The 23,139-nt window shown below is 38.5% G+C and overlaps 1 protein-coding gene across 1 annotated transcript in view; it reads right to left on the minus strand.

Moving 5' to 3' along the window:
* Positions 1-23,139, minus strand: part of cdhr3 (cadherin related family member 3) — a 42,765-nt gene that overhangs the window by 8,383 nt on the left and 11,243 nt on the right. The window contains exons 3-14 of the mRNA XM_002933109.5: positions 17,017-17,207; positions 15,454-15,622; positions 14,865-14,956; positions 12,238-12,332; positions 12,033-12,137; positions 8,466-8,614; positions 7,079-7,268; positions 4,367-4,532; positions 3,911-4,013; positions 2,535-2,633; positions 1,436-1,665; positions 405-576 (exon numbers count right to left, since the gene is read on the minus strand). Coding sequence (XP_002933155.2) covers positions 405-576; positions 1,436-1,665; positions 2,535-2,633; positions 3,911-4,013; positions 4,367-4,532; positions 7,079-7,268; positions 8,466-8,614; positions 12,033-12,137; positions 12,238-12,332; positions 14,865-14,956; positions 15,454-15,622; positions 17,017-17,207 — 1,761 coding nt within the window. The remainder of the gene's footprint in view (positions 1-404; positions 577-1,435; positions 1,666-2,534; positions 2,634-3,910; positions 4,014-4,366; positions 4,533-7,078; positions 7,269-8,465; positions 8,615-12,032; positions 12,138-12,237; positions 12,333-14,864; positions 14,957-15,453; positions 15,623-17,016; positions 17,208-23,139) is intronic.

A 23,139-nucleotide genomic window follows, 5' to 3' on the forward strand; every position in this document is an offset into this window, starting at 1 on the left:
TTAGCGCCTGTCAACCCTGCTGCAAATCTAAATTTTTAAAGCAGGTACACAGGAGTTGGAGGAAGTCTTGGGTGGGGGGCTTTATTTCTCAATTGAAACAATTTTCGGAACATATCAAAGAATAAATTCCTGCCTTATAGCAATGGATTTTTTTTTACTATTTGTGGCTATGTTGCAGTACTTGGCATGTTTAGGTACTGGGTAGTCATTGTCTCCTCTGTTCTTTCTTATATATAAAGAATAGGGCAATTAGTTTGTAGATGTTGATCTTTTCTGCATACCAGTATAGTATTTTATAATTAATTAATATTAGGTAAAATATTTAAATACAGAAAATGTTTTCATGCTTATGAGAATGTAGTTTTATATTAATGCATGCTATATTTAAACAGTTTCCTAAGTACCTGAATTAATGAAGTATCGGAATGAGGTGGGACCACTATCACGATCGGTACATGTCAGCTTAAAATTCTGAATATTTGTTCCTACAGCCTGATTCACCGGGACAGCCAGTGAGTAGTAATTTGGCAGACAGATTGGTTTGTCATCATTAGCTTCCAAAATATTCACTGTAACCTAAATTAAATAATAATGCATGCAATAAATAAATATGTGATACCAGTATATTATTTTCCAGATAAATGTTTCAGATTAGTACTAGAGATGTAGCGAACTGTTCGCCAGCGAACTAATTCGCACGAAAATCGGGTGTTCGCAAGTTTCTCGAACTTTTAGCGATGTTCGCAATTTTGGGTTCGCCTTAGCTGGAGCCAAATTTTGACCTCTCACCCCAGAGCCAGCAGATACATGGCAGCCAATCAGGCAGCTCTCCCTCCTGGACCACCCCCGGACCACTCCCTTCCATATATAAACCGAAGCCCAGCAGCCATTTTACATTCTGCCTGTGTGTTCTTGATGAGTTAGCATAGGGAGAGAGCTGTGCAGGGGTTTGAGGGACAGTTTAGGTAGCTTTGCTGACTAGTGATCTACTTTCTACTGCTCTGTATGTAGCTGCTGGGGACAGCTGTCCTGCTGATCTCATCTGCTGTAACCCAATAGTCCTTGTAAAAGCAGTTTATTACACAAGTTTAGAAATGTAGTGTGATTTCTGCCCTTTACAGCACAAAACGCAACGCTGTGTCAACAACGTATTTTTCAGAGAAATTTTTGCCCTTGATCCCCCTCCTGCATGCCACTGTCCAGGTCGTGGCACCCTTTAAAAAAACGTTAAAATCAGTTTCCTGGCCAGAAATGGCTTTTCTAGGTTTTAAAGTTCGCCTTCCCATTGAAGTCTATGGGGTTTGCAAAGTTCGCACTTTTTGGCAGAAGTTCGCGAACGGGTTCGCGAACTATTTTTGTGAGGTTCGCTACATCTCTAATTAGTACTGCATTTTATATGCAGAATATTCACTCCATATAACATTTTGTTACTCACAGATGCTGTTGAAGTCTTTGATCCTGGATCTGTAGCTTGTACAGTAAATACATATTGTGGTGTGGTCTCATAATCTGCATAATTAACGAGCTGCAGGTTCCCTGTGTTGGAATCTATCCAGAATATATTGGTAGCACCCAGTGTACTGCCACCAGCTACTATAGAGTATGTAATACCAATATAGGGGTAGTCTGCGTCAGTTGCATAAACTTGCCCAATTTTACTTCCAGCTAAAAAAAAGATAACAGTTTTTGTTTAAATACAATACACACAAAATCTTTAGCAACAGCTTTGCTTTCATGCACTCGCTACACAAAAAAAATACCAGTCCTATACCTATCTGTTTCTGGTATATAACTAGACTATCAAATAGACTGCATTGCTTTGATGATAGGCTTGCCAAGGAGCAGTAACTTATAGCAACCAATCAGGAGGTAGCATTACTGGTCACCTGTTTAAAAGAAAACATCTTATTGGTTGCTATGGGTTACTACTCCCGGCATCCTTCATGGATCATTAAATATATGTATATTTGTGAAACATGTAGGCATCTTAAAGTATTTGGGATGTAAAATGATTTTGCTGCAGGATCCAGTAATTTTGGTTGAGTTGCCCTCAGGGAATGAAAGCTTCCCAGGCAATGAATTTGAAAAGGTGTAGTCCGCCTTAAAATTAACTTTTAGAATAATGTAGTAAGTGATATTATAATATCATTTGCAAATGGTCCTCATGGAGAAAGATCACAAAAAATATCATACTATATGAGGGATATGGGAGAAGATAAGAGGGAGCATTCTTGACCCAGGGAGCGCAAGTGCAGGAGCTCTAAGGGCCTAAAAAGTTCACCTATGTGGCTTCCCACCTCTTCCTATTTAGCAGAGTGCTGCCTAATGCAGGCAATGCTCCATTCAAAATACATTCTGCAGGGGGATTGTAAATGACCCCTTAGGAATTTTTGCCAAAAACCCAGAGAACAGATAAGTAATGCACAGAATCTGCAAGAAGAGTCAGTTGTATGAACACACATAACAGACACAGGAGTCACTATGTTTATAGAATGTACACATGTACTAAATGTTTCTAATCCTTTATTACTCACGTGGGGAGAGTTCTGACACATTGAACACATAGGAAGAACTGTTGAAAACAGGAGGATATTCATTGACTGGTATTGTCTTCACATATACATAGATATACTCTGAAAATTACAGAGGAAAGAGAAATTTGTAGGGCATCTTCTGTTGTCACTTAGAAAGGCACCTTACTGACCCTTTTTGGGCTTTGGTTAGTATTTTCCCCACATTTGAAAGATGCATTATTTATACACTGATAAATCCAAGTGAGCATTTGACACTGGTCATGATCATGTGGCCACTGTGTCTTAGGGCTCTAGCACACGGGGAGATTAGTTGCCTGCAACAAATCTCCCTTGTCACGGGCGACTAATCTCCCCGAACTACCATCCCACTAGCGAAAATGTAAGTCGCCGGTGGGATGGCACGCGCTGCGCAGGTGATTTCGGCAAATAGCCGAAATTGCCTCTTTAAAGAAGAACAAACATGAGTAAGAAATGGGTTAATAATTTGCAACATTCTTTAAGCCAAAAGGTTTGTTCTTCTGGTCTCTTGTGGAAGTAGCCATTAAAGTTTGATTGCAGTGATGCTGTAAAACCAGCATTACACAAAAAGATTAGTTTGTTCAGCAAAGTCACTAATGAACAGATCTGCACCCAGTCTGGACAACCAAGCAGTAGGCCAAATCTGGCAGCTGCAATAGTTTGGTTGTCAAGCCAAAAATTAGACTAGATGTGGGCCTCTGAGTCCATCAGTCACATACCTCATCTGCAGGCCAATTCAATTAAAAGGATTTTCTGACCAGCCCTACTGATATCTAATAAGCACCAGTCAAGGTGGTGATGCATAAGTCATTGTGGTGCCAACTCACTCCCTATCACGCCCCCTCATAGAGGAACACAGGGGATCAGGTAGAAAAAGTAAAACAAATTCTTCTAAGGCAAAATTACAAATAGCATGCAAAGACAAAAAAGGTTTAATTTCTGGTGTCAATATCCCTTTAAGGTTAAAGACACATGGGTCATTTTCTCTGCTCGCTGTCTGTGTGCATAGGATCTGCCTGTTAGCATACACAGAGTAGATTTTGTAGGCATCATGCATACTTCAGTGTGTCTGAGCAAAAATCAGCTGTGTGTATACTCAGGGGCATTTTAGCCCCCTCTACCACACTGAGGCAGCCACCAAAACAATGATGGCCTTCTCACCCCCGCTCAAAATGTTTCAGCATTCAAGCAGGGCCAGGGGGGCCTCTTTGCTAGTGTAGAGAGGTCAAGTGCACTCAAGTCCAAGGGAAAGCCATCTTTCAGTTTCTATTTATATTTTTATTTGTCCCATATTGAAAGGGACATTGTTAACTACCATGATATTTTCATTGTGTTCATTATATTTTCACAATACTTACTGGTATAGTAAGGACTTGCAATGTCCTGTACTGCCACAGTCAAACTGTATTCATTTCCAACAGCCAAATTGTTTGGGTCTTCAAAGTTTAGATCCCCAATGAGCTGAGAAAATAATAAGATAATAATGAGAGTAACTTTTTAACTTTTCTACAGCAGTGACAGCTAATAGAATGGGGATTCAGTAGCTGTTTAACAACAGTTCACAACATCCACAGTCAACTGTCAACTGAGGATTGTGTGCTTTGTTAAGCAACAAGGAAATATCAGTGGTCTGATTTTAGTTCAATCTGGCCACTCACATGGGCCTAAATGGAAAAACTGGATTGACCAATCACCACACAGATTTTTTATATTTATCAGCAATTTGTAAAAGTCCAGTATGTACAAGATGATAATTTTTCCCCTTGTAACAGCCACCATGTTCACTCAAAAGCAAAAATGAAAAAGTTACTAACAACTATAGATCCAGAGGAACTAAGCTGAAATCTCTGATTGCTTCCAAGTCCAGCAATTCCAGTGAAATTAAAAAGGTTGTTGGGGGGCTGAACATCAATATCGTTGCAGTCCTGTGATAGATTTATCAGAAGGGTATTTAGTGGTTCAGTCTCAGGTACAGCAATGCTAGGAAAACAAAAACAAGCAGATTATCAAAAGAAAGATTTAAAAAAAAAACTGCTTATGCAACACCACAAATAATTGCCCACTCTTTCTTATATGACAGAAAGATTATTTTAAATGGTAACAACCACCAGACTGGGGTGTTTAGGGACGACTGGGGCTGTCACCTCAGGGGCCCCCCACCCCAGTCACAAACCTTTTCTCAAAGGGGGGTCCGGCCAAGCTAAACTTACTTAATTTGCCAGGCTCACCTGCTGTCAGTGAGCAGCAGGCCTCAGATGGGAGAATAGGAGCTCCTGTGCATGTATGTTCTGTACTCAACACAGCTTTCCAGACTATTTAGGGGAAAGTCCCAATATAGCCACACAGTGATTTGATGGGTGACATTTAAACTTCCAGCCCATCTAATTCCTGTGCAACTCTACTGGGACTTTCCCCTACACAGCATAGAAAGCTGTGTCGAGTACAGAACATGCAGGCACAAGTATGTGTGTGTCATAGACATTACCCCTCTGCCCCCGGCAAGAGGCTTTATTTTGAAGTGCCTTTTCAGTGCGTTTCAATAGTGGTGAGAGGGAAAATAAGGAAAATTCAGATGTGACTAGCTGTTTCTGCAGGTGACTTGGTGAGATGAGGGGTAAATCTGGGATGAAATCAAGTAAAAAGCGCTGCATAAGTTACTGATGATGATGGACCTTCAGATGTCTAACACAGCTGTGGTAGTAAATACTATATATTTAAGCATACAAAAAAACAAAGTAATTTCTTTTAGTTAAAGAATAGTCTTATAGTACAGTCAGTGGTCTGTAAGCAATTAATGTAAAGAAGCAACAAAAAGGCACATTGTGTTCTGCACTCAATGCATTAAAACAATGTTTTTTTTTTATTCTGTTTACAAATGTAAACTCCACATAAATTTAGTTTTCTACTTAGGGTAACCTGTTTCCCTTTAAAAATATGCCAAACAGTGGGCTATCGTGTTGAGACAAACCATGTCTAATGTTGTGTTAAATTCAAGCATAAACAATTTTTATTTACAGTTGCAGGCATCCCCCAGGATCAAGACATATTACCAGGAAAGTTAAATCCACTGAAGGTCCTTCATCATCAGCAAGTTATGAAGGGCTTTACATTGATTTATAATAGGGTCTTACAATACCGTAACCAACAAGGGTTACAGAATAAACATAGTATCAGAGGGCCTGCTCACAAGAGGGGTTCGCATAGGGCAGTAAGAGTTGTAGGACTTGACTACAGTGTAGAATATCACCCCTCTACTATAATTAACACCTCAATTAGGCTTCTTTTAAACAGGATAGCTAAACAGGAACTGCAACCTTGGTATCAGTGTATAAGTCAACCTGATGCCACGATTATTAATTCCTTATTTGCTGCCTCCTAACATTGCCCAAGGATCCCTTGCAGCTGTCAAGTTCACATGTGCAGTACAGTACATTTGCAAATAAGCAGTATAGTGACATGGGAAATTTGACCACACTGCACATGTGACAGTACAGTACCGCCATATAGGATCTATGGAAAATGCTGGAAGATGGCAGTGCGGTGTTTGATGAAAAGTACCATGTTCCAGTGTACTTTTAAAGCCAATAGGAGCCATTTTTCATAAAATACAGTCTATAACCCAAATACACACCCTGGCTGACCTTCCAACTAGTAACCTTACACTATAATACTATAATTCATAAAGTAATCTATAACAAATGACTCCTATTTATGATAAAGTTGCTAAAGTCTTAATTCCTAGGCAATGGAAGCCCCTTGAACCAGCTTTCCTGATAGAATGGTACAACTTTATGGAGGAGATAAGTAGGTATGAAGAAATAAGGGCTATGAAAAATGCTGCAAGCTTCGCTGTCCCTTTAAGAAGCTTGGTGCAAGGTATTAAATGGCTCTATTGACAGGGATACTCAGTTATTCTCATAGATTATAATAAATCTAGACAAGGCATTTAAATTATGCAATTTTAACAACATGCAAATTGGTTCAGAAGGGTTGTAACTGCTTGTGTTTATGGTTTCTGTTTCAGGCTAATACAATTAATATCTAATGTACACCTGCAAATACATTATACAACATTTGCAACTGACAAACTATGTATACAGTATTTTATTATTCTTAATTCTCTCTTACCCCCCCATAACTAAAAAAAGCAATAAATAAAAAACTTACATAAAGAATTTAAACAAGATGCAGAGATGATAGCAGATTTGTACCAATATACCATGCACATACATACCATACATTTGACATGCTATTAATTAATAAAATATATCTGCTTCAATAAATAAAATAAAATAAAAAAGAGAACAGGAACCCAGCGATTCCTAAAATACTGACACCCCAAGTGTATAACACTTTCCTTGTCATTTAAGACAGATTGCAGTTAGGGGCATAAGACTGGGGGGAAGGGGGTGCAGCAGAACTGTCAGATAAATCATACTGGTTAACACAAATTGTCTTCTTTTCTAGAATAACTATTTATACTTTGTCTACTTGATTAATTGGCCTCAATTGATAGAAAAAAATACCTGTATGCATATTGTACACATGTAGGTGGGTTATCATTCAGATCCTCAATAATGAATGTAAGAAGGGTTGTATTTGAATGACCACCACTTGGACTGTCCTGCACTTTGATTTCCAGAGTTATGTTGGGGTGCAGCCGTAATGGGACAGCATCACGATCTATGAGCATGGCAATTTGGATCACACCAGTCACTAAAAGTCAAAAAAAGATTATTGCAAAGCACCTTACCTTATAAACTTTTTGATATAATAAAGTTGGAAGAATAGGACAGATATGTGCAATAGGTGATTTTTAAATTGAAAATGTGCAGCTCAAATTAGTGTGTGGCAGATAGATTCTTAAATTAATGCTGTACAGAAGTTTCAAGTACAAGCAAATACATCCCCTATCCAGAGGCATAAATACAGGGTGATGGGCCCCCCTGCAAAAACATCTCTTAAGGGGCCTGACACACACTGAAACCCCTACACCCGGCAACTCCCCCACTTCCTACCCGTTTGCGTTCCCTGGTCCCCGGTTGGGGGGATTCTTTAAAGTTATAGAGGAAGCAGACCCCTAGGTCTGGGCTCCCCTGTGGCTTGGTTTCGTCTGTGTCTGCTTCCACTACTGCCCCTACCATTTCTGCTGCTGGAATAGGAATGTGATTGTAGCTCTGCAACCTCTAAAAGATGCCTCTCTCTTTATGTATCTGTATCTACCAATTAAGCTTTTCTTTCCATGGGAGGGAGTATACTCTAGTCCATATATGTCAAACACAAGGCCCGGGGGCCAAATCCGGCCCACCTGGCTGTTTTATGTGGCCCTTGGTGAGTGTGTCTGACCATCCAGCCTGATCAATTTCCATTTTCCTCACATAGTAACTAAGACTAAGGGGCATATTTATCATGCTGTGTAAAAAATGGAGTGAAGCATTACCAGTAATGTTGCCCAAGGCATCTAATCAGTAATCAGATTTCAACAGAAGCAAAGCATCTATTGGCTGCTATGAGCAACATCACCATTAATGTCTTACTCCACTTTTTACACATTGTGATAAATATACCCCTTAATATCCTACTAAGTATATTAATAAAAAATATGGCTTGCGACTAACCTGTGTTTTAGATTTCGGCCCCTTTATGTGATTAAGTTCGACACCCCTGCTCTAGTCTAACTCCCGAGATTACTCTGTTTTTGAATTAGCAGCATCAGAGCTAAAACATGGCAGTTTCATCCCAACAGTCTAACCAGCCCAAATCCTCATTACTTATATTAATCTGAAAGGCTTTCGGAATTGAGAAGAACAAAGCAAGTCCAGTTGATTTGACTTATTACCACAGACATATCCCAAAGATTTCATATTTACATAAGAAAATGACTCACTAGTAGCACAGAAATACATATCTTACACTGATTTATTGTGAAGTATTCTGTTGGTGTATTGATGCTGTAAAGAAGGGTATTAATGAAGCCATCAGTATCTGGATCCACAGCAGTTACAGTCGCAACTACAGTTCCAGGAACCTGTTCTTCTGGAATTGTATATGTTGATGTTGTTCTAAAACAAAGCAGTGGTATAAAATGAAGATGATATTTTGGTCTAAGAGAAGTGAGAAGACCAGCCTTGGTCCCCACCAATCAATAGTGCATTTTTACTTAGGTCCCTTTAGGAAAACACATAGGAGCTCATTTGCAACAGCAGGCATGGTTGGTATTTGCATGGTTCCTTTGGACAATTGTAAGAGTCACAAGGGGCAAAGCTAGAAATATGGCACAACTTGTTAATTTAAAAGTAAGGAACCCTAATTGCTCCAATTCGCTAAAAATTGCACTGGGCCAGATACTTCTAAAACAGCTAGGTCAAAGCCATATGCACTGGCTTTGCTTCACTCCGCCTGCGTTTTGTAGACAGGCAAAAAGAAGCGGACCTACTCTCTTCCTCAGCTCTGTGTAGCTGCACTGACACAGCTAAACGAAGCAGAGATAGGCTTAAAAATGCGAAAGCAGGCTTTTTCGCACAAATTTGCATTCCTCTCCATGTAGGTGCACTCAGGCTGAAGCTGTACCCATCAGTGCAGCTACATGGAACTTTGGAAGAGAGTGGATCCTCTTCTCTCCACCTGCCAACAAAATGCAGGTGGATAAAAGCGGAGCCAACCCTTAATGTGACTTTGGCCCTCTACTGGGGCTATTGTACAAAAAAAAATGGCCAATTATGGCCTTTTTTGCACACTGTAAATGAGCCATTTGGCTTTCTAATACCTTTCTATTTTACAATAGGGGGTACGTTACTCCCTAAATAAACCACAAGTAAATGCACTAGCCACCAGTCATATGCAAGGTTGTTTCCCCACAAGTTAGCTGCCTCCCAATATCTATTGGGAGAGAATATGATCAGTGGGGAATCTCCCTATGTCTACACAAAAATTATTTACTGGCCCATACATGAGTTTATAGAATCTGTTGACTCTGTCCACTATTAGATAACCAAATATAGTGTAAATAGCCCCAAGATGCTCATGTGCAGCAGGAATGGCTCTTGAAAAGGCAGGACAATACTGCGAGAGAGGGATTAAATTTATAGTTATGTAACAAAGAGGGTGAAGAGTGAGGTATTGTGGGAAAGAGAATTTTAGGTAGGTCAGCCATTTTAGGTTAAGAAAACATGGCCCAACCCCTCCCCTTTGTTTTAGCCAGTTGTCTTAGGTGTCACAAGTGTAGCCAGGGTATGGAATACAAATAGGTCAGACATTGTGAATGGAAAGCAGCAAGCTTTGGAAAAATAGTTAGGGACTTAAGGGGTTGTCACTGCAGTTACATGGTTAGGCATTTAGTTGGTATTAAGGTGATGTTTAAGTTTACTCCCCAAGATTTCTGGGAGGTAGATTAATTGTTGGAGCTAGCAAGCAAATACGATAACCCTGTGTACCCATATATACATGTATTCTGTCACTGCTAGGGACTTGTGTATAAGGTCATTTTTATTATGTTAACTATGTATTATTATATTAAAAGTATATTTAATGTTTCCTTATCTTAATCTAATTCTGCTATGCTATGATGTCAATAAAGTTGTATTCTATTGAAATTTAAAAGTGCATGAGTTTGGTTATTTCTAGGCCAATGGGGAAGAGGGCAGGTATTTGTCCTTGCCTTAGACAAGCATTTTACTATAATGGCTGGAAATTACTTTTACAGCTCTCTCCTATGAAAAGCCAGCCATAAACTGACCAATTTATTTAACTCACTTTACATATTTGTAGAGGACTGCATTTGGCTATATATGATTTTTACTCATACTGATTATTCAGAAATCACAGTCAAAAGGCAATTTATTGCCTGTGAATAAAAAACTCTGGTGAAGTTATGTAGGAGAACACAAATAATGTGATCTATTAACCCCCTACAGCAGTGCTGCCCAACTTCTGTGGTATCAAGGGCCGGAATTTTTCTGGCCAACGCAGTAGAGGGCCGATAACGTAAGTCAGTTTGACCACTCCCCCTTTTTAAACCGCACCCACTTAAAACCACACCCATGTTATCAAAAGAGCTTTTAAGACTAAACCCACATTAATGGTGGTAGTGCAGCAAAACCCCAAATGGTCGGTGCGTTGTTGCTCACTGTAGGGATATCACCCTTCATTCATATGTGAAAGAATTATATTATGTCATATTAATACACAACCTTAAATCCATATGCCTCCTCCTCCCCTGTGGATAGCACAGCAACCCCCAGCACATAATTACACATCTTAGGGACCATATAATGAATATTTTCAAATGCTAACAAACTCCCAGAACAAAACCCTGCCACGTTCACCACCCACAGGCAGCATAGGACAGGCAGAGTATGGCACACACAGGCAGGGTAGGGCAGGCAGAGTATGGCACACACAGGAAGCATAGGGCAGGCGGAGTATGGCACACATAGGCAGCATAGGGCAGGCAGAGTATGGCACACACAGGCAGGGTAGGGCAGGCAGAGTATGGCATACACAGGCAGGGTAGGGCAGGCAGAGTATGGCACACACAGGCAGGGTAGGGAAGGCAGAGTATGGCACACACAGGCAGCATAGGGCAGGCAGAGTATGGCACACACAGGCAGGGTAGGGCAGGCAGAGTATGGCACACACAGGCAGCATAGGGCAGGCAGAGTATGGCACACACAGGCAGGGTAGGGCAGGCAGAGTATGGCACACACAGGCAGCATAGGGCAGGCAGAGTATGGCATACACAGGCAGGGTAGGGCAGGCAGAGTATGGCACACACAGGCCGCATAGGGCAGGCAGAGTATGGCACACACAGGCAGGGTAGGGCAGGCAGAGTATGGCACACACAGGCAGCATAGGGCAGGCAGAGTACGGCACACACAGGCAGAATAGGGCAGGCAGAGTATGGCACACACAGGCAGCATAGGGCAGGCAGAGTATGGCACACACACAGACAACATAGGGCAGGCAGAGTATGGCACACACACAGACAACATAGGGCAGGCAGAGTATGGTACACACAGGTAGCATAGAGCAGGCAGAGTATGGCACATACTTTGCCTGCTCTATGCTGCCTGTGTGTGCCATACTCTCTCTGCCCTATGCTGCCTGTGTGTATGGCACACACAGACAGCACACACTGACACAATGCTGTCTGAGGTGTGAACAGGGGAACAATGTGGGTGATTAGAGTCTGAGCCTGAGGTGTGAACAATGCAGGGGGTGAACAATGCAGGGATTAAAACGTGTGAACAGTACAGGGGATTACATATTTAAACAATACAGGGGGATTACAGCCTGAATATAAAGTGTGAACCATGCAGGGGGCCAGTTAATCTCAGTACTGATACCATTTAAAGATTCCACAAAGGTAAACCATCAAAGCAGCTAAACAGGTGGGGGGGCCACACAGAAGGGGGTCCCGCGGGCCGCCAGTTGGACAGTCCTGCCCTACAGTGTTAATCACTTTTTTTGTCTGTTACTCACCCAATGAAGTAAGGTGTTTCATCATTGATATTAGTAATATAAACAATCAGACTTCCATTAGCAGATAATCCCTTTGGATCCGTCACTTGTACAACCAGCGAGTAACTATTGAAAACAATTTAAATTTCATAATATTCAAATTGGTGCCCTCAGTGCATATTTTCTATGGTTAAGCTTAATAAAAGTCTGATATTAGATTATTTACCTTGTTGGGTCTGTTTCATAATTAAACACCTTTGTAGAAATAACAGTTCCAGTTGATGAGACTGTAAATGGAGCTGATGTAGGAGTCAATGAATACTACAACAAAAATTGAGGATTGATGAGATATTGGAACTGAACATAGCATTGTACCTATGGAATATATATATATATATATATATATATAATTGTTTAAAATGCTATAAAATATTTTATTTTAACTTCTGTTCCTTATATAAACAAAATTGTTCCTGCATGCATAATTAATCCTATTAATCTTGTAATTTAACCCTAAAACTTTCCTATAGGAACATTACACAGAATTTTTAATACAACTGACTGCTCTTTAGAATCATGTGATTCTAAAGAATAACTGTGATTTTATAAAATTAAATCAACGTTTGTCTGCAGACACTCACTCACCCACTCTGTGTCAAATCGGAGTGCGTTGCTATTGCACTCGCTGTCTTCCATTTTAGAAAATAAAATTTGTCTCTTAAAGTTACCAGAGATGGCTTTTTGCCACCCCTGGTAACTGACTGCTCACTGCTGTCTGAGGCAAGGTTCTCACTGTGACACAGCTAAGTGATCAATTTGCTGGTTACTTTAGCTGAAATCAATTGCAACTCCTCAAGTTTCATGTGTAGCAGGATCTAGCTGGATTCTGCCAAACTATTTATGCCATGATATCCTTTTTGCTCTTAAAGTTACCATAGTTTTGCCACCCCTGATACTCAACACTTGACACACTCAACTTGCCTTATGGCAGGAGCACCACTAGACAGAGCATTTGCAAAGGTGATATGTTCATTAGGGATTTATTTATTTATTAATGACCTAAAGAAGCGTAACAAGCAATGCTACAATGAGGGTCTCTACAGGGGGCCTGATATCTCTAAGCCTACTAGTCTATCAAGTTCAACCAGTGTTGGACTGGCCCACCAGTGTACCACAGTGGGCCCTCTTGCCCTCTAGTTATTTAGCCTACACTTTGTACATGGAAGAACAGAGTATAGTATGTAGAGAACAGAGACAATAATAAAAAGTTTGAGGGAGGAGAGTAGGAATTAAAGTTCTGAGAGTGGGTCCATGGTTCAGGGTTTTCTGGTAAGCCCCTGCCAACTCAGTTCGACACCAAGTTCAGCCCTTCTGTTGGGTTCACAGTGGAAGCTGTGCAGACATTTGCAAGAAGGAAGTGTATCTAACCATAAAGAACAAGCAGAAAGTCAAGATAACACATTCACCAACAGAGAGAATATGAACTAACATTTAGGCATACAGCTCCCTCTAGTAGTACACAACACTCCTACCCCCTAGCTAACATAATCATCCATCTACTTTGGAGGGACCCTGCTGTTCATAACCAGAAGTCTGACCACAAGGGACATTTTGGGAGGCGTTATCACAGTTCTCTATAGGAGCACAGTCTCTCTTGGGTGAAATACTGGTTTCATTTGTTCCTTGGCTGCATGGGATAGCCACTTCATCTGGGAGTGAGTCACTACGAACCACATTGGGGCAAACCATGCTGTCCATTAAGGTACTGTTACTTGGCTGAACACGCTTCTGCAACTCATCAACATGACGGCACCATTCTTGCCCATCATCACGATGTACCTTGTATGACACAGGTCCAGAAACTTTAGCTATTACTGCAGGGACCCACTTTGGACCAGCCCCATAATTCCTGACATACACTGGATCACTAGAAGCAAATATAAGTAGAATCTTAGAGGATAGGGCTGAATCCAGACTCTGTTGCTGTTTCCTCTCAGCATCATCAGTTAGGTCTAGATTAAGAAGTTGAAGACATGTTTTAAGGTGCCGCCCCATCAGATGTCAGTAACTGTTTAACTTTGCGCAAGACCTCTGAATGATTAGGAGTCCAGTTCCATGGAACCCCTTTGTCAAGCAAGCGGTGAAAAAGCTCTGCCACCGTTGCCTTATAAGCAAGGAAGCAATGGTAGAAACTAAGCAACCCAAGGAACAGTTGAAGCTCTTGTTTAAATTTTGGTTCAGGTGCATCATGGATATCTTTCATTTTATTTCTGTAGGACAAATTCCTGAAGCATCTATACGGTACCCCAAGAAGTTTATGTTGGTTTACACTTTTTAAACGAATGCCTGATTAATCAAAATGAGATAGCACTTCTCCAAGGCAGTCAGCCAATATACTTTCAGATGGCTCAATTAGTAGAACATTATCAAAATATGATACAACACCAGGAATGCTGGATAGCAAGTGTTGGAATATTCCTGGTGCAGTTGAAATTCCAAACTGGAGTCACTTAACCCTGAATACACCTGGCAGTCCTAGGCAGTCAGCCAGACAAGAAAGAAAACTATAAGCACTGCTCTGCATTCTGAAGGGCAGGGAAACAGAGCAGGGTCACCTCACTGAGTTTAACGTTAACGATAAATAAACAAATGAAACAACTCCACTCTGCTTTCCTGCCCTTCAGAATACAGAGCAGCGCTGATAGTTTTATTTCTAGGGTACAATTTTGGAAATTCCTGTTGCCCTTACTTCCTATCAAAGGCTAAATCATCATAAATCTGCATGTTTTATTGTAATCTTAATAAAACCAATTATAAAATGTCATTATTTTCCAATACTCATCTCAGACATACCTTAAGTGTATTAGATGCATCCTCAGGGTCAATTGCATTAATCTGATAAATTGTTCCTGCTGCAGTTCCTTCTTGGATATAGATCACTACAGCTAAAATAACAAAAGTTAACATTTAATATTTTTTAAGTTGGGGGATGTAATTCTCTAAGAACTAAGCATGAATAAATGATGATACATTTCTACATAAAAGTGTAAAATACAAACTTAAGTGACCATGGTAAGTTGTCCACCATTTTATTTTAGTGTTTTCGTTTTTAGTTGTTTTTAAATAGTGCACCTTTATTTATTTGCTTTCCATTTTTTCTAAACTATACATTTTGAATATGGATTAGTTTTGTTTGTAACCCTTTAATGTTTTCCAGAGCCAGCTCTATAATTCTTCTTCCTGACTTACAAGTGGTTCCCAAACTGTGAAGGAAACAAAGCTCCTTTGTGTCATTACTCTAAACTGTTACAAATTGAAAATTTGTTGCTGTATTTACATATAGCACCTGTGTTACTTTTATTAAATTCAATTTTATTAAAATTTTGGCTCACGTTGTACTTGGTGGCAAAGAATAAATAATCCTTTCAAAATTAACGCTCACCTTGATTAGCCAAGTTGTCCAAAAAGACTGGAGGCTCATTGACATTTATGAGCTGTATAGTTAAAATCTGAAGATCAGTAGCGCCAGTACTGTCTTCTACATAAATCTGCAAATTGAAACTGTTGGGAGTCGTCTCAAAATCCAGCACGGGATTCCCAGTAAGAACCACCTAAAAAAGAATTTGACCAGGTAATTTCACACAGGTACGAATACATACTCAATTTACTAAACAAAATAAAAGATCAGATTTACATTCGATAAAGCTTGTTTGGTTTAAAATAATATTTTCCCAATATCAAATGCAAATTTGTGTTGAGTAATATATATATTAATAATTATATTCTGCATAGAACACTGCATGATTCACACATTTCACAGTACAGGCTCCGTACTGATTCATATTTGAAATATAGATGTAAAGGCTATCCAGCTTAGGGATACTATCATCATATATTTACCTCCTTTCATTATAGGAAACAAACTCCTTCTTGCAAGTAAATAAAGTGACAATAACTTTTTAAGAATTTTTCTTACAAAAACTCCAAAATATTGCTAAGTTCAGGGGTGGGCAGACTTTTTCCATCAGCGATCGACCGATGACTCCTCCCACAAGATGCAGTGCACGCACGCATTCACGCCACACTTCCACATCCCCTGGCTTCGTTGCGGTCCACCAGAATCCATGGGGGATCAACTGGTGGACCGCAATCGATGTCTTGGTCACCCCTGGCTTAGTACAATTTTACAAAATGTTTTCTGACAAACAAAATTAAAAAGACAGTATTGCTTTAAAGGAGAAGGAAAGTTATTTTGGCATTACTGATAATAGATTAGCCACTTTAGTGCCACCTCGAACACTATATTTAGCAGAAAGTTTAACCATACCTGAGTAAACAGTCTTAGAAGCTCCCTTTGTTTGCTTAAAATAGCCATTTAAGCTCAGTCCCAGTAGCTTCCTGCTGCAGCTCTAGCCGCTGGTAGCTCAGATCACACATTATTATAGTGGGGATGAAGTAAATTCTTATGAATTCTTATGGAAGAGGGAGCAAAACAAGGGAGGGGGAGAGGGGAAGGGTGAGAGGAAAGAGCTGCACAGACTCCTGCCCAGGGAATGAAGGAGCCCTGAAGGAGAGGAAGTCTGATACCAAAGAACATGTTTACACAAAAGAAGACAAGAAATATTGTGTTTCTTTTGATAGAGTACAGCTATTCTGTGAGTGCTTATGGCTTTATTTACATAGACCTTTCTGATAAAGCTTACTTAGTTTTTACCTTTCCTTCTCATTTAAGCCAGCATGTTTAGTTCATCGTATCAACATGTGTTTTCTTTGTTGGACCAGTGACCTCATACACAAGCCCTTACACTGAAGAGTCAAAAGAGTCAACACAACATGCATATTAACTTTTGTCTGTTTACATTTCTAATTCAGAGACTTTTCATTACCAAGACATAAAATCAAGAGACATACATGACTTCAATGTTCTCTTAACATAAATTTAGTGCCTTTACTGTTTATACTGTAAAGGTACTGTCTATCTGGTTACATAAAATATTTAACTTACATTAACAGTAGGTAGAATAACACCCAATTCAAAGGCTTTTGTGATAGGGCTTGTGTTGATTATATAAGGGAATCCAGAGTTCACCGTAGATGTAGACGTTACATTGAATGTGAAGACAGTCGTGCCAGCTGGTTGGTTTTCTAATACATTTGCTAAATTAGGTAACCCTTTGAAAGTCACTGTGCCTCCACCTTTAAGGAAAAAAAAATAAAGGAGCATAAAAATAAATCTGTATTCAATTAATGACTTGACAAATTTATTTATATTTAAACAGATCAATAAAGCCTGCCATTAGTCTACCAGCCAACAATCAACCTCAGATTCCTTATATTTCCTGAAATTGTTACTTGTGTCTTGTCATAAAATGTACCTAATTTGGCATTATTTACAGTACCTTGCAACAGTTTTAATATATAAAAAGGGCTTACAAATCTGATAACCTTTTACATGCCTAATCTTCTGCACCTTATATGCACACTTATGTGTCCAGTAATCTTGGAGTTGTTTATACTATAAACAATTCTGTATCTACCTCTTAAATAACTTATTTAAATAACTTACCCCCATACTTTGACAGTGTTTTTAAAACCCAGAGTAATAATGCTGTATCTAATACACTTTGGGCTTTCAAGGATCCAGGACAACATGGTGATCCTGTTAGTTTAGACATATGCAAATAATGACGCCATTTGAAAAATCCCACTTGTTTAGATCAGAGTTTATTGTACAAACAAAAAGTATGAATAAACATTGACGTGGTTGCTTATTTAAATGGATTAGGTGATTGGTATTAGTGGGTATTAGTGGATTTACACAGAAAGAAAGAACATTAATGGTATGACACAATATGGAAAGGAGGTTGCCAGGCTACCAAAAGACACACTGAAGAAGATAAAAATCAGAGGTACAACTTCAAATTTAGACCATATTTGTCCCCCACTCTACTAAATTATAGTACCTAAGGAGCATTTCTGAGAAAATGTACTTTAAGGATAGTCAGCTTCAAAGAGACAATTAACGATTAAAACCTAAACCTAAAAAATGTAAACTTAAAATTTAGGCACATACAGTGGGTTTACATAGGCTGTGTGGTCAACTAGAATATACAATACATCAACTCTGCACTGATATTACATTTCCCCATGCTAGATATGTATACCCAGCAAAGTGGAATCGTTGAACAAACCAATCTTCTACTGATCTTTTCACTAATACAGGGCAAGGAAGCAGCTTAGCCCTAAAAAAGATATTATTACAGGTATAGGACCTGTTATCCAGAAGGCTCTGGACCTGGATAAGGGATCTTTCCTTAATTTGGATCTCCATAATTTAAGTCTGCTAGAAATCATTCAAATATTGAATAAACCTAATAGGCTTTTTTTTGCCTCCAGTGAGGATTAATTATATCTTAGTTGGGATCAAGTACAAGGTACTGTTTTATTATTACATAGAAAAAGGAAATCATTTTTAAAAATTAGAATTATTTGCTTATAATGGAGTCTACTAGAGATGGCCTTTTCGTAATTTGGAACTTTCTGGATAAAGGGTTTTTGCATAAGTGACACAGTCGCTGAACCCAACAGGTGTGTTGTCTTACTTGACACAGTAGATATGTGAATGTTAGCCTGATTCAGTATATTCATTTATCAACTTGCTTTTTAGTTGTACATAAAAGTTTCTGTAATAATTGCTGGGAAACCCCTATATTTTAAATAAAACAATGAGATATTTAAGTTACTAATATTTCATCAGTGGAAATGACTATATCACATCAATTGTATTTAAGTTTTTTTTACTTTTGTCTTTCAATTGATTACTATAGATAATATATCCATTTGCTCTAATCATTTTATGTAAAGCATTAAAAATAAAACTCTTTATTGTAAGACCAGGTTGTAATTTAAAAAAAAACTGCATCTGTTATAGAACTTCAGACATGTAAGTTCCAGTGTTTCAAAAACACAATCTCCCAGCAACAAGGAATACATAATTGGTTATAATTCTTTCAGTGCCAAAGAGCAAAACTATTACGGAAAATATGAGCCATTGAAGTCAAGTTTACTGTTCTCTATTTGCATAGCTGTGTCTTAGTCCATGTATAAGTGACACAGTCGCTGCACCCAACAGGTGTGTTGTCTTACTTGACACAGTACATATCTGAATGTTAGTCTGATTCAGTATATTCATTTATCAACTTGCTTTAAGTTGTACATAAAGGTTTCAAACTGAAGCAAAATGTTGTTCTGTTCTAGACACTGACATGAACAGTGCAATTAAAGAAATATACTTTAATGGTTAAATTGACAGACTGAATTTAAAGTTTTTTGGAATAATTATGTCTCTTCCTCAAGCATTGTATAATGCAGAAACTATAATAGTCAATATTTGGACAACAATTCTATATAATATAAAATGTTGATATTTTAACACCCATGCATGATGTATTGTATTTTATGTATATCATTAAAGGGATACTTCACCTTAAAATTAACTTTTAGTATGATGTAGAGCTTTATACTCTGAGACAATTTGCAATTGGTCATCATTTTTTATTTTCTGTGTCTTTTTTTTTAATTATTAAGCTTTTTGTTCAGCAGCACTCTAGTTTGAATGGAAAATGCATAGGAGAGGGGGTGAATAGAAAGATAAATAATAAAAAGTAGCAATAACATTAAATCTGTTTCGTCACAGAGCAATAGTTTTTGGCTGCTTGGGTCAATGACCCCCTTTTGAAAGCTGGAAAGAGTAAAAAAGGCAAATAATTCAAAACCTTTAAGAAAAAAAAATGAATACCAATTGAAAAGTTGCTAAGAACTGACCATTCTATAGCACACTGAAAGTTAACTTAAAGGTGAACCACCCTTTTAAAGGTTGCTGGTTGCTAAGGTAACTTGGACCCTAGCAAACAAATAGCTGCTGAAACTTCAAACTGGAGAGTTGCTGAACTGAAAATGAAATAAATAAAAAACTACATATAATAAAAAATGAAGCCCAATCACAAATAGTCTCAGAAAATTACTCTCTACATCAGTGATCCTCAACCAGTGGCTCGTAAGCAAATTATTGCTCACCACCCCCTTTGATGTTGCTCCCAGTGGCCTAAAAGTAGATGCCCACTTTAAAATTTCTGGCTTGGAGGTACGTTTTGGAAGCCCAGTACAGTTTTACTTTAAGCAGAGCCTCCTGCAGGCTAGCAGTTCCCATTGGGGCAACCAAATAGCCAAAACAGCCCTTATTTGGCATTCCTAAAGAACTTTTTTCATGCTTGTGTGGCTCACCAAAAATGTTTTCTTCTGAGTGTGGCTCACGAGTAAAAAAGGTTGGGGATCCGTGCTCTACATTATACTAAAAGTTAATTCAAAGGTGAATAACCCCTTTAAGATGCGCATTAATAGATGTTGTATAACTTTAATTCTAAAACTTGTAAACACTTAGGGGCCCATTTACTAACCATCGATTTTTTTTTTCAATTCGAATCGAATTTGTAGCACAAAAAGAAGCAGGAAAAAAACAGGGACAGATGATCAGTGTTACATACATATATTGCAATTGTGTTTTAGGCAGGAGTCCCCACACAAATCGTGATCTTTTGTACCCTTGCTTAATTCTGCAAGAACAGCAAAACAAAACATAGGCAGCTTATTTGCTTCTCTCTGACTGCGGTTAGAGTGCTGCCAGAGGCAGTTTTGCATTTCCATTTACTACTGTTTTGGCCACAAGCAGTGCTGAAGAGATGCAGCTCCAAGCTGATTGATTCCTCTGCTCTAGAGAGAAAGGCAGCATCTTTTTAGAATCAAAGTTAGTCAATATAATGCATTTAAAAAGCAAACTGTGTCCTTTTCAAGGACACACGGGGCATTTCTGAGCTCTACTGAGCAACAAGGGTCAAAGTATTGGGAATCCCCAAGGGTTATTTCTGCTGCTGACTACAACGAGAAGCATTACAATTACCCATCACATCAAACGTTTGGTTATAAAAGTAGCCATTCTGGGCTCAGCGACATTCACAGCAAGTAATATTGCCATCTATGGCAGGCAACCTGCAAGAAATTACAGCCCTTACAGGAGAACAGCATCATGAAGAGAGCAAGTTCAGAGAGCTCTGTGTGTACATCATTAGTGTGCACACTAGTTAGCCTCTTGCACTGACTCACCAGGTTCCATACAGCCTTGTATTGTCCTAATAGTTTGTTTCCTTAGGGGTCAATTTATCATACTGTGTAAAATAATTAATGCCATAAAAATGGTGTAAAAATCTGTGTAAAATAAATGGTAAATTTACTGAGGTGTGTGTTTTATTTTACACTGTTCAAACATTGGATTTGAATATTTTTCATACCACTTCATTGGTATCAGAATGTGAATATAGTCACTATCTAGAAGCTTCTCTCCTGGTAAATGTAGCATCCCATTGTGTTCCTAATGCTGGTCAGGGACAGCTTTATATTGGATTTAATATTTCTATTTTTGTTTTTTTTTATTTACTATTCTGTGCTGCCTTTATCTGGCTGTTGGGGCTTAATTATCAGAATAGACTAGGCTATATATTAGACTAACCACACAGTAATATACACTGTATATGTTACAGTGGGGGATTAATATGTGACCAATCTTGGGTGGTGATTGGAAAGTTAGAAGGAGCTAGTGGATGACAGTGTACAAGTAGACTAAAGTGAGTAAGGTGGACTTTTATCCACTTGATTTTGAAGCTGAAGCAGGAAAGTATATACATGCTCCCATGTCCCAGACGACCATCAGCCATAAGGCTGTGAACTTGTTCTCTAATTTATACAAGATACAAGTGCTTTCAAAGTCACATTTTTGGAAGAAATTTTAATTTGAAATAAAATTGACTGTATTATTTTATTATGTTAATTTTTATTATGTTAATTATATTTTTGAATACTTTAATTATCATGATTAATAGTGAAATTACATCTCTCCAAAATGTTCATATATGCTGTACTTTTATAAATTACATATTTGCCATTAATTCAGATGCAAATGTGATGTACCGTGTTAGCCAGTCAAAAATGTTTACAGGGTAACCCTTTTGAAATAAAAATAACAAAAGTGGTATAAAAGTGATACCTTTATTGGCTAACTAAGATAACCATAGCAAGCTTTCAGAACATTTTGAAAAAGTTCCTAAGCTGATCTGAAAGCTTGCTATGGTTATCTTAGTTAGCCAATAAAGGTATCACCTTTATACCACGTTTGTTATTTTTTATTTCAAAAGGGTTACCCTGTAACCATTAATTCAGCAAACGTCACTGAAGTTACTGCAGAAGCACTTTTAGTGCTACACTGACCCATGGCAGTGAAAGTTTGTATCCCCTACCCAAAAAAAGTTTGTTAGATCAATGGCAAATACACATTGGCATTTATGAATTTTTAAACAACATTAACATTGCAGATTGATTTATAACATAACAGAATAATCCCCCAGTGAAAATCCCACACTTGCCAATTAAATATCATTATCATATTTTTTAGCATAGATTTTTGTAATTTATTTTATTTGTGTGGACCTAAAAATGCTACATAGTATTACAGGAGTGCATATCAAGCTAAAGATCCCGTGTTGTCTGACTAATCAATATAACAAACGTTTATCTAGATTTTAGCTGATTACATATTCCAGACAGGGCATCCCATATTTTCTCTGGGTTGGTGGGGAGGATTCCTAGCACTGTTATACCAAATGCTGTTTGCTTATGAAAAAAGCACAATGGTCCAGCTAACTTGTTGGTTATATCCTGCCTCACACAGGACAATATCTGTGAATTAGCTACCTGATAAACCAGTGTAGAGTTCACAAATTACTATTTTCAGGAGGCTAAGGAGTAATTTGCCGTAAGACCCCAGACCCTTGTAAGGAGTTGTAGATAGTACAAAATATATTACTATATGGGAACAAGTTTTAGAAAGAGTGACATATTTAATTTATAGTATCCCCTCCCAAATAATAAGCCCGTCTTATATCTCCAGTCTAACATGTATCTAGAAACGTCTTGCAAACATCTTCTATGCTTAAGTACAGGAGCCCCAACCTTTCTTACTTGTGAGCCAAAGTCAGATGTAAAAAGACTTGGAGAGTAACACAAGCATCATAAAAGTTCA

This window comes from Xenopus tropicalis, chromosome 3 (genome assembly GCF_000004195.4).
Source record: "Xenopus tropicalis strain Nigerian chromosome 3, UCB_Xtro_10.0, whole genome shotgun sequence".
Taxonomy (NCBI): Eukaryota; Metazoa; Chordata; class Amphibia; order Anura; family Pipidae; genus Xenopus; species Xenopus tropicalis.